The sequence below is a fragment of the Ursus americanus genome, chromosome 16 (assembly GCF_024610735.1).
Source record: "Ursus americanus isolate L20-20 chromosome 16, mUrsAme1.1.p, whole genome shotgun sequence".
In the NCBI taxonomy this organism is placed as follows: Eukaryota; Metazoa; Chordata; class Mammalia; order Carnivora; family Ursidae; genus Ursus; species Ursus americanus.
Window position 1 is genome coordinate 53,771,028 of NC_142142.1, and position 12,264 is coordinate 53,783,291.

At 52.2% G+C, this 12,264-nt stretch overlaps 1 protein-coding gene across 3 annotated transcripts in view; it reads right to left on the bottom strand.

Moving 5' to 3' along the window:
- Positions 1–12,264, bottom strand: part of ZBTB16 (zinc finger and BTB domain containing 16) — a 183,185-nt gene that overhangs the window by 168,055 nt on the left and 2,866 nt on the right. For all 3 annotated transcript variants that reach the window (XM_045797815.2, XM_087868421.1, XM_087868422.1), the window contains exon 2: positions 10,457–11,814. In XM_045797815.2, coding sequence (XP_045653771.2) covers positions 10,457–11,724 — 1,268 coding nt within the window. In that variant the 5' untranslated portion in view covers positions 11,725–11,814. The remainder of the gene's footprint in view (positions 1–10,456; positions 11,815–12,264) is intronic.

Sequence of the window (12,264 nt, forward strand, 5' to 3'; positions counted from 1 at the left end):
CTTCAGAGGCCAGACTCCTTGGGTTGTGCCTTTGAGTGTAGTTTGCTCCTTTGTCACCAGGGGCCTTTCACGCAGCAACAGTGGCAAAGGCAAGAAGTAAGCATCCATTTGCCGGACAGCTCACAAACATCCTTCTCAAAGAGTCAGGCCAAAGCTTCCCCCCAGAACAAGGCCAAACGCTGCTTTTCTCCACAAAAATCACATTTACAAACATTACTCGCAGGCAGAAGAAGGAGGAGGAACAACTAAGTAGTAGCTTTTCTTTGATTCTAAGGCTCTGATGAGGAAGAAAGTCTCGATCCGTTAAACGGAAAAAAGGGCTAGGCCATTCTTTTCAGAATTTCTTAGAATAATGTTACGATGAGAAGAAAGAAAGAAAAGAAAAGAAAAGAAAAGAAAAGAAAGAAAGAAAGAAAGAAAGAAAGAAAGAAAGAAAGAAAGAAAGAAAACAAAGAAAAGAGACATATCCTTTCAGTGAGGGCTGCAGACCAAGCCACGTGCCTGCCCCTGGGCTCTGTATTCCAAATGCCTCCTCCTATGGATAATATCACAGCAGCAGCGTGAAATCCACATTAGAACTTCCTCCCAGTTCCTTGAAAAATGTCATCAGTATTTTGATCGGGATAGCATTGAAAGTGTAGATTGCTCTGGGTAGCATGGACATTTTAACTATGTTAATTCTTCCGATCCATGAGCATGGAATATTTTTCCATCTTTTTGTGTCTTCCTCAATGTCTTTCAAGAGTGATTTATAGTTTCTAGAATATAGATCCTTTACGTCTTTGGTTAAGTTAATTCCAAGGTAATGTATGGTTTTTGGTGCTATTGTAAATGGGATGGATTCCCTAATTTCTCTTTCTTCAGTCTCATTATTCGTGTATAGAAACCAGGGATGTACTGTATGGTGACTAACATAATGTAATAAAAAAACATTAAAAATAAATTAATTAATTAATTAAAAAAAAAAAAAAAAAGAACTTCCTCCCAGAGAGGAGGAAGAGGGCAGTTGCGTATCTCGCCGGAGCCATGGAGCTTCTATGAGCCGAGGCTGAATTCAAACCTAGGTTCCCAGCTGCCTACCATTCTGCGGCCAAGGAGTCCAGAAACTTCTGATACTGCAGGAATGCAACCCAGCAAATCATCATCCCTGAAACCCACCCTTCCCCCGGACAGACAGACCCTGTTGGCACGTGGGGGTCTCTCCTCCCCCCACCCACAGACACATACACACACATCTAGGCACACGATCAGCTCTGGCACCACCCCGCCATCCAGGCACAGAAATGGTTAAGTCATCCTCACTGAATAAATCAAAAGTTCAAGGCTGCAACATACCACAATGATTCCCTCTTTACATATGACAAGAACCAGAGAGGGGCTGAAATCCCAAGCATCCTGAGCGGCCCGCACAGGTTACGCCGCCAGGGTCAGGGCCGCGGACCTTTAGAGGCAACATTCATTTCCTGAACAGGACAAGTTCTCCTGACCATAAAGCTAATAGGAACTTCCTCGCACGGCGAGCTCCGGCCGACAGGGCTACTTGTCACCGGCCACGCAGGAGGAGAGCACTGGTTCCCATTAGTGGGTTATGATGCCAGGTGCTACTAATAAGGTCCATCGGCAAGGAACAAGAGCCTGCTAAGTTGTCTCTCCGACTCTGGAAGTAATCAGGCCGGGGCTTTGGCGCTGGGGAGGGGCCTTATTTAAAGGGGGGGTAGCTACGGTAGACCCGACTCGACAGCATCGAACCCACTCACCGGCTTAAATAAATACATTTCAAACAAACCCTCCGCATTTCTCCCAACTACCATAAAAGACTCCCCCAAATTAACACTACTAATGTTTCCCCCAGCACTCCAGGCCTGACGGATCACCGAGGGCCATTACCGCCGGCCACATCTGCTTCTCACTATGGCAAGGAGGGTTGTGCCAACAGGCCTAATGGCATTAAGATCACAACGCACGGCTAATCCACTTAGAGAGCGACACCGGGCGAGGGTGGCAGGGGGCTCGGCGAGCGAGCGGCCCCCTCGTCAGGCTGGGGTCACAAAAGAAGCAGGAAGCCAGGAGGCGGCCTCACATGGGAGTCCCTGCTGTGGGCTTAAGTTACCTGCTACCTCATCTAACTTCTTTAAACCACGTGGAGAGGTAAGGGGTGAAGCTCCCTTCACAGGAGAGGCAGGACAGGTGGAGGCATTTGCACAGATTCACAATGTAGCACCAGCATTCGCACCCACGTCTGTCTGACATCAGTCTTTGCGCCCCCGCACTGCACACCTCGCCCCCTACAAAGACAACGGTCTGGCGGTCTGTCTGTCTTGCTCCTGACACACCTGCTGGTGGTGGTTTGTGTCCGTGCCCAAGTCCTTACTTAACATTTCTGGGGAATCCAAATGGCCCAAAGGGGCTCCTGGCTGGCTCAGTCAGTCAGAAGAGCATGTGACTCTTGATCTCAGGGTCATGACTTCAAGTCCCATGTTGGGTGCAGAGATGAATTAAATAGATAAATAAATTTGTAAAAGGCATAAATAAAAATGGCCCCAAAGAGGGGAGAATGCCAAAAACCACGTCCAACTGGCCCACAATTTCTCCTCTTCATCATAAATTCTGTGGCTGAGTCTCCTAATAACTTTGCCAGTGATGCCCCCACTGTTGCAGGAAGTTCTCCGTGCTAACTCGGCTTCTTCCTACTGCAAAGCTGAACACAGTCCGTTCCTGCTGAAGGAAATCGGGGCTTGAGGACAGAGTCGAAAGTGAGCTGGGAACTTAGAACGGAGCAGGTTTGGGCGAGTTTTCAGCCGAAGTTTCCATCCTGACAATAAAGTACTGGATCCCTCCCTTGCAGCTGCAGGGATAAGCCTCACGTCGGCAAAACCCAACCATGGTTTTTCCAGACTGAGCCAGCATAATGAGGACACCGGGGCTTTTAAGGGGAGACAGTAGAAAGGGGGATTTCTGATTATGCTGGCATGAAATTAACAGCAAGGGATTTTTATTTTTGTAAGTGGGCTTCTTTTTCTCTCTCCTTTTCTCTTTTTTTTTTTTTTTTTCTTTTTTGAGTCAGCATAAAAGGCCCCTATCGCTAGAAGCTGGTCTCTCTGTGTTGATAAGAGATGATGTGGTATGATGCAGTGCTCCCGGGACTTCTGATGCCCTGACCCCCAAAGACTTGAACCCTCTGAAATAAGCAGCCCCCTCCCTACTTTCCTCCTCTCGAGCCATCGGAGGAGACCAGGAGGCCAGAGGGAACCAAGCGATGAGCCTCCTGGCCGCCGGCTGCAGGAAACACGGAACTGGCCCTTCCTGTATGCTCCCTTCCCTTCTGATTCCATCCAGGCCCGAAGGTCCAAACAGGGCATTATGGGAAACACAATGAACATGGGGCCCAAAGACCTGAGCACGAACCCTGGCACCCCCCCTTCACAGTCTTAGCGTGGACAAGTGTGTTAACCTCTCATGCTTCACTCTGCACATCAGGGAATTTGCAACTACTATTCCCCTTACAGGGTGGCCAGAGCGTGTGAGGACAGTCTGACTCTGAATGCACTTAGCACAGAACCCATCATGTACCAAGCACTGAAAACGCTTTTGCAAATCCACCACCGTTTGCAGCATCTCGCATTGGGTGGTGGGGGGGACAACAGGACAGGGAAGGAGCTCTGGAACGCCCACCCGCCTAAAGCCCAGACTTCCCTCCATAAGCTGGGGCTGTGCTCCTCACCTCTGTGTCCACCACAGTGATTTGCTTGCCTGGCCACAGGCACGGGCTATTGGACACTGGGTGAGCCTGCTCGGCATTTGGAACTGATGACGGTGGAGCGCTGCCCAGCTAAATTTAAATGAGAACTGGAATGACTCATCAGGCCGCGGGTCAATGGGACAAAGAGTACCCTGGCCACCAGGGTACAAGAGATCAGCTTCTAGGGGGGTTGGGGGGTGGGGATTGCAGGTGCTCAGGGTGTATCGGTCCCATACGCTGTCGTATGAACTAAGGCCTCTGGGGGAAAGCAGGCCCTGGACCAAAAGGAACGCGTTTCTCACCCTGCACCACCAGTGTGCCATTTCACAACAAGAGCCATAAAAATACAACAGCGAACACACACGGAGCATTTGCTGTTTCACCATTCCTTGCACCTGACAAACATTTGCTAATTAATCCTTGGAACAACCCGGTGAGTAGGTACTGTTATTATGTCCATTTTACCAAGGAGAAAACGGGCACAGAGAGGTTAAGAAACACAACCACAGTCACACAGCTGGTGAGTGGTAAAATCAGGATTCTTGCCCAGATCGTCTAACTTGCTCGAAATGCACATTTACTACATGGAAAACATCAGAGGTGGGGCAGTGAGGATGCCAGGTGAATTTTTCTTTCTACCAAAATAACTGCCATTGAGTCAGGGCTTCCACATAAAGCCACCGAAACAGAACCTTTAAGAAAGCCTTCCGTTACGGGGAAAATGCAGGAACCCTTCAAGGGGCACACTGAGGCACGCCTGTGTTCATTTAGCAAGATTCTTATGTCTCTCAGCTGGACTTGTTTTAAAGTCATTAATTTAAAAAAAATTAAAGTGATTGGAAATGTTTTTCCCCTGAATTAGCAAGAAATGAAAGAGTTGTGAATGGAGTTTGATTTTAACAGTTTAGGATAATCACTATTTTAAAGATTCATAAATAGAGTTCCTAGAACAAGCAGGAGGCGAACGTGTCGCTGAGCTGAAGCGTTCTTCCTTCCTCTCTCCCTCCAGCAATTAGCAGCTCCATCCAATAGTGACAGCAAATTAAAATGGGACTTTTCTCACTGAGATGAAAGAATGGGCCACTTCCCTCCACTGGAAAGAAAATAAAAGAAATCATCTTCGAAATGTCCCAGAGTTCAGTCTAGAGCCCAGCTGACTCTGTAAGTATTAAAAAAATGAAGTCAGAGCAGACAGGAACAAACCAGAGGGACCCCTATTTTAGCTGGCTGACTGCCAATCCAAGACAGCAAAATGCCATTAGCCAAAAGGACCTCAAGAAGATGGAAGTGAGTGCACAAGGGGTTAAGGGAACTTCTTAAAGAGCTCAACAATGGAGAAACAGCTCATCCTTGTTTTAGGAAGGAAGGAATTAAGCTCTGAAGGAAAAAGAGCCCAACAATGGTCAAGGAGCTAAAAACCACACAGCAGAGTCTAGAGGCCTGGCCTCCACCCCAGCTGGGCACAGCAAACACCACAGAGCCTCCTGCCATCTTCCCAACTTCACAACTAACAAGCTCTCCAAAGGCCAGATTTCCAGGAGTCCAGGAGGTGATAAACGTAAGTCATTCATCACCCCCAAAAGGACACTTCCTGGAAATAGAAATGGATTCAGAAAGGATTTGGGCAAATCTGTGAATGACAGAATAGCCACAAATAGCTCCTCAGAGAAGTCGGGCTCCACCTGACCTTTAGGATTGACGTCAAGGAAGATGGCTGTGGCCTCTGATGGTGGTAACGGAGGGATGGTGTTGGCACCCAAAGACTAGGTCAGATGGATCAGCCCCAGAATGGCCGTGTCCATGTGCTTATATGGCCTGACACAGCGCACGCAAGACTGGGCAGCAGAAGGGGAGCTGGGCTCCTGACCCTCTCCATTTATAGCTATGTGACCTTGGGCAAGTCACTCACTGGCTCCAAAGCTCCTTTTCCTTGTCTGCAAGGTGGGGCTGAAAATGGTCCACGATCCCGGATCCAAAACCCTTGGGTACTTCAGAAATCCAAACTGTTCGGATTCTAGAAAGGTACAAGGGGGCCCACAAGTGTCTGCCAGTCCCGGAGGAGTCTAGGGAAGCACTCCGTAATCAAACACATTAATATTTTTGTAGCAAAACATATGAATATTCAAAATAGGCAGGATAAATATAGCCTTCCATCAGTTCAGATCAGGTTTTGCCACTAAATGAGTTGCACAAAACCTTTTAGCTTTCAGAGCTTCTCAGACTTCATATTTACGGGTAGGGCATGATGGACCTGGACCTGCTTCGGGGAGCCTGCGGGGTGGAGAGACAGAGAAAGTCATGAAAAGTGCTCGGCAAAGAAGAAAGCGCGACCACTGATCAAAGGCACTGTTAATATTACTGCTGTTGCTGTCATGACTACACAGCACACTCTCCCCGCAGAGCTGGGTTTGACCTCAGAGGAGCCTAAAGCCGGCACAACGATGAAAGGCGACCAAGAGTAAGGGCAACTGCTAAGCTCCCCAAAGTGGCCAAAACCAAGGTCAACAGCTGCCGGCCTTCTACGTGGTCAGCCACTGAAAAGGGAGCAGTGGCCACCTGAGAGAGACCGAGGCCAAGAGCCAGGCAGAAATCTGCCATCTCAACTATGTGGCTCGTGCACCCTAGAGCTGGCCCCAAGGAGCCTCTGGGAAGGGCTGCACACGTGGGTCCAGAGAGCTGGCTGAGATCATTCCTTGTGTTTCCCGAGCATCCCTTCAAGAACCAGGCAAGAGTTCCTACTGTGTGTGCGCGGGATACACGCCGTCGCCGGGCTATGGGTCTGCTGGAGAAGATCCAGAGGCCCCCGGGGGGAACAGACTCGGCGCAGGTTCCACAGCACTCCATTCCAAACTGTCTTCAGACGGGGCTGTGCGAGCCTGGGGAGACTGAGGGCTAGAAACGAGGACTGTGCTCACAGCTGAACCAATCACACCGTCCGCTGTCACCTCGACAACCTGTGTGTATGACTCTGAGAAGGGGAAGGCGCACCAGGCTCAGGGAAGCGGGTCCCCAGCTCATCCCTAGCTTGTCAGATCCAGATAAGCCTACGTGCAGAAAAGCTCCAGTCTCGCAGAGACAGAGAGAGACAGAGAGAGGTGAACCTAGAGAAGGAGAGTCCAACTCTCCGGATGCCTGCTGTGACCCTCCCTCCCTCAGATACTGTCCCCCACGCTGGGAGCACCTGAAGAAGGCTATGGCGCCCAGAGCGGGCTCCCGCATCTGCCTGTGGAACGCTGCTAGTCTTTCGGGTCTGCGGACCTTCTGGATCCTTCAGGTAAGGGAGCCCCATTTAATTTACCCCAGGAGCCTCTGTCTTGTCTTTCCATGGGTCCAGCTACAGGGGATGCTGCCTGTACTTTCCTGCCGAGCACCGCGGGGAGCACCGCCTGGCTGTTCTATTCTGTCTGCAGCTCGGGCTCTCTCTCTTGCCTGGGACGAGGCAACCTAGTGACGGGATTCAGACCGAACTCTCCCACCTATGCCGCCTCCCAAGCCTCTCCCCCTCTCCCCTCTCCATGCCCTTCTGTTCCCCAAGGATCCGGGCAACAAGAACGACTGGGTACTTAACCTTCAGCAACGCTTTAGTCTGTGGCTTCAAAGTAAAATAAAACGAAACCTGTAGCTTGTTGTTTTCTCACATTCATCGCTGCTGCGTTACAGCCAGCTGCACAGCATCCTGACACCAACATCCCCCCTGATTGTTTGGTCTTGCCCTCTTGTTTGTGCTACTGGGTGGCATGTGCGGGGAGGTACAGAGAAGAACCGGAATTAGGAGTTTTGAGGGACAGGGCAAAAGCCTCCCACAAAGTGCATCTGACCAGGAGCCAGGGGGCAGCCACACGAACATCATCTCCCTTCCTTGATTTCTCGAGTCCCCACAGCTTTCTGCCCACGGCGCTGCCCTAGGCTCTGGTTTCTTGGGCTGCAACAGCTTACTTTTCACCCTCAGTCCAAAGCACATTTGCCATGTTAGCAGCCCACAGCCGAGGATCCCTGGACCAGTACCTCCCCGTCATAAGCGCCCAGGGACAGGGACATTCTCCGCACCGCCTCACGGCCAGCACGGCCCCGGGGGTAAGGCAGCACTGTGGACGCCACACTCTAGAATTCAGAGTGTAGGGAGGCCATGCAGAGACCCAAACAGAATGGGAGACCAAAGGGTCCGTCATCACCTGCATGCTTACAATGTGTCACTCGCTCACTGCCCTAGGGATTTCTAGATGTGACTTCATCAATTCAACACAACACTCAACAGACCACCTCCATTTAAAAAAATTTTTTAAGTAGGCTCCATACCCAGCGTGGAGCCCCACACAGGGCTTGAACTCGTGACCCCGAGATCAAGAATCGGACGCTTAACCCACCGAACAACCCAGGCACCCCATCTCCATTTTAAAAAGAGTAAAACAAGCTCAGAAAGATTATGTGAGGATCCCAAGCTCCCACGGAGAGATGTGGCTAGTTGCATGGCCCATCTCCAGTGAATGTAACACAGCCAGGCCTCCGCCTCTCCCCAGAGGACAGAGGGTCCCACAGAATGGGAGCCTGGACCTGCTGGGAGGGTGGTATCTTCTGGAGCCCACCCAGGTACAGAAGCAACCAGGACCGGAGGAGAGCCAGAAATAAAATTACTTTCCACCATAGCCCATTTCTCACGGCACATATCTGAAAGAATTCACATCCGGAGCAGACGGTAGATCTATCCGGTCCAGTTTGGGGAGGGGGGTTTCCTCTTTAGGAAAGTCTGAGCAAAAACAAACACATCCTCGGTCTATTTCCGAGTGGCACGAGCATCAAGAAGACACACCTCGCTGGCGGTTATTTTTCGCACCCGCTGGAAAAATTCGGCTGCATTTAGCTCAGCGGCACTTTCCACAAAGTCAGCCTCAGAGCCACTGATCAGACAGTGCCGGAGCAGATTCCAGCCGGGTTTGAGGTGATCAGCCGACCTCCAGGCGCCTCTCCGGCCCCCACACCCTCTCACTCACACCCCCTCTCCGGTACCTGAACCAGCAACAGAGGAGCAGGTGGAGGAAGAGGGCTGCTAAGGGCACAGTACACCCAAGATTGGCAAAACGGCAGGCGAGAGGGTGTGCAGCAAATATTATCGTGGATGACAGCGAAAGCAGCCTTGCTGACACCGTTCACCTGACCCAGGGACCAGAGGGTAAAATGACACATCATTACAACAGATCCAAGTAAAAGCTAAACCCACCACTGATTCTGTCCGTATTCATGCCCCTTACGGGAACGATTCTCAAAACCCTCTGTTGTGTAGACATGAACCTCTTCGGCACTAAGCGACTCCAAGAGGTGGCAAAGTGCAAGGAGGCTAAGACCTGAATTTGAATCCAACCCGGTCTCTTACCATCTATGTGACCCCAGGAAAGGGTCTTAGCATCTTCCTACATGAAAGAAGCACCACCACCCCCACCCCCGCTCAGAGGACTGTTGTAACAAAAATATGACTCCGTGTAAAGCACTTAGAATTGAACCAGGCCTGGGGCGCCTGGGTGGCACAGCGGTTGAGCATCTGCCTTCGGCTCGGGGCGTGATCCCGGCGTTCTGGGATCGAGCCCCACATCAGGCTCTTCCGCTATGGGCCTGCTTCTTCCTCTCCCACTCCCCCTGCTTATGTTCCCTCTCTCGCTGGCTGTCTCTATCTCTGTCGAATAAATAAATAAAATCTTTAAAAAAAAAAAAAAAAAGAATTGAACCACGCCTGCCGTAGGAGCTCGGTGAATGGTCGTGTCACAGAGAAAGAAACAGAAGCCAGAGGGGAGCAGTGCTGGCCCCTAGTCGCATTTAATTCAACGTGAGTAGGATGGGATAAGAATAAGACTGCAGACTGCAAAATCCAGACTCTCATACCCGTCCTTCCCCCTTGAATGTAAATCAACTCCCTCTAAATGTGTTCGCAGGGGCAGAGAACGAGGAGGGGGAGGAAGCAACATTCCTGGTGATCAACGTTCACCAGGAATGATGGGTGGAACCGCAGCTGCGCACACGGCCACGGCCAAAGCAGCACCAGCCCCTGCCTTGCTCCGGAGCTGCACACCACCTGCCTTGGCGGGCAGCACTCCCCAGGGACCTGGGCACCTATGTCCCTGAAACCCGGCCACATGGCCACGGCCCGGCCATGGGAGACCCTCTGCCCAATCCCACTTCCTCTTCTCCCTCCCAGTCACTCCAGGCAAAGGCGACCAGACCCAACAGCAGAAAAACCAAATGGGAGCCCAAAAGCATAAAAAAGAGAGAAGAGCCTGGTCAGAAGCTGGGCCCGTGAGTTCCCCAATGCTTAGGAAAGACCCCAGGCCCTCTTGCCACATATGAAGGGTATGTCCCCCGACCCACCCAGGACTTAGAAAAAGTGGGGGTTTCAAACTGAGGGCCTCAGAGGGGAGGTGGGTGGGGGAATGGGATAGACCGGTGATGGGTAGTAAGGAGGGCACGTATTGCATGGTGCACTGGGTGTTATACACAACTAATGAATCATCGAACTTTACATTGGAAACTGGGGATGTACTGTATGGTGACTAACATAATATAATAAAAAATTTAAAAAAAAAGAAAAAAGAAAAAGTGGGGGTTTCTTTACAAAGAGCAGGCCCCACGGCATGGGGGTAGCTGGGTATGAAGGCAGTGTGTCCGAGCCAGAGGGCCAGGGCTGGGGTGCAGGGTGCGGGGTGCGGGGTGCGGGACCCGAGTGGGCCCTACCTGTGCTGCTCCACGGCCTCGTTGTCAGGAAGCTCCACCCCACACACGCTGCACTGCTCCCCGATGGTCCGGCTCTCGGACTTCATGCCCACAGCCAGCTCCCCCAGCTTATTGAACAGCTCCCTCTGGATGAAGCCCTGGGGCAGCAGCCCCCCGTAGGTGCTGAAGTCCATGGACACGGCCAGGGCAGGCTGAACGTGGAGGCCCGAAGTCACAGAAGATGGCATGCTCAACACGGCGTCAGCCTTGTGGTTGGGCAACACAGAGTAGATGCCCAGGTGTTTCTCAGCTGGGGGCGCAGGGTGCTCGGGTCGGCCCGGGGGGCCCTGGCCAGGCTCGGCTGCAGGCGGCAGCTGCTCCGCGCTCTCCTCACGCCCATAATGCAGCTCCCGAGCACTGGTGATGACGCTGCTCCGAGTCGGGGTCCCGGGCCCCTCTTTGCCCCTCTCCTCAACTTTGTCCCCCACGGCGCCTGCCATGGTGGACTCAGTGGCCCCGGGGCTGTCCTGGCTGGGCACCTCGTCCACCTGCATCATCTCCGTCTTCACCTCCGCCACCCCAGCGTGCCTCCCGCCTCCAGCCAGAGTTGGCTCCTCAGGCCCCGCAGGAGGCTGAAGAGTTCCCTGGAGGAGAGACTGTCCTATGGTCATCAAACTGTCCACCGCAGCCTTGGTGGGACTCATGGCCGAGTGACCGAATGAGGTGGAGACGGAAGGGCTCTGGTCCACCATGGGTCCAGGGAGGCTCTGTGCAGCCACACTGGTATACCCACTCTCCTCGCTGGAATGCTTCGAGATGAAGATGTTCTTGAGGTACCGAGCTTTGCGGTCCTCTTCCTCCTCGGCCGCGCCATCTGCCATGGTGGCCTCCGTGTCATTGTCATCTGAGGCCTGGATGGTCTCCAGGATCTTCAGGCACTGCTCCTCCAGGTACTCTATCTCTAAGATCTCGGCTGCATACAGCAGGTCATCCAGGTCCTCCGCCTTGGCTTGCAGCGTGGCCGTGTATGCATACTCCAGAATCTGCTGGAAGGTCTTTGGCGAGAGGAAGTCCAGAGTATAGTGCTGGCTGTTGCGGTGGAAGAGGATCTCAAACATCTTGCTGGTGCATGCCAGCACGGTCCGGTGGGCATGGAACTCCTGGCTGTCCACCATGATGACCACATCGCACAGCGTCCCGGCCAGCCGCATCTGGTTGGCCTTGCACAGGAGCCCCGTGGGGTGGCTAGGGTTCTGCAGCTGGATCATGCCCATCTTTGTCAGATCCATGGTGCTCCCCTCGGCTTAGGCATGAGGCTCTCTTTCCTTCCTGGCTCTGCGTGGCGGGGCTGGGTGGGTGTCCTGGGCCAACTGGGAGGGCTACAGGAGATCAGGGAGGGGCAGGAAAAGAGAGGACAAAAGATAGATCAATGTTCCTAAAAGTAAGGAGTCAAAAAACACAGCACGCCCATAACCTCCCAGTGAGACAGTGTTGGTGATTTTAAGGGGGGGAGGCTCCCTAGAACTCTGCATTTCTACCTCTATGAGCCCAGATAGAAAGAGAGTAAAGAGAAGATTCTGCCACAGGACGTGCTTCATTCACTGCTCTGTGATGTCTGTTAGATGAGCGAAACGGGAATCACAGTGAAGCCTTGTGAGTGCTGGGCTTCCTTGAAGTCTCAGGGTGGGGGCTCTCATACACGCAACAAGACCAACACACGTTATGAGGAAGTGTCGGCCCGCACTTCAAATAAGAGTTTAACCCCTTCCTTTAGTCAACTAAAGCCCTGGATCTCACTCTCAACGCCCTGTGCAGTAAACCTCATCTTC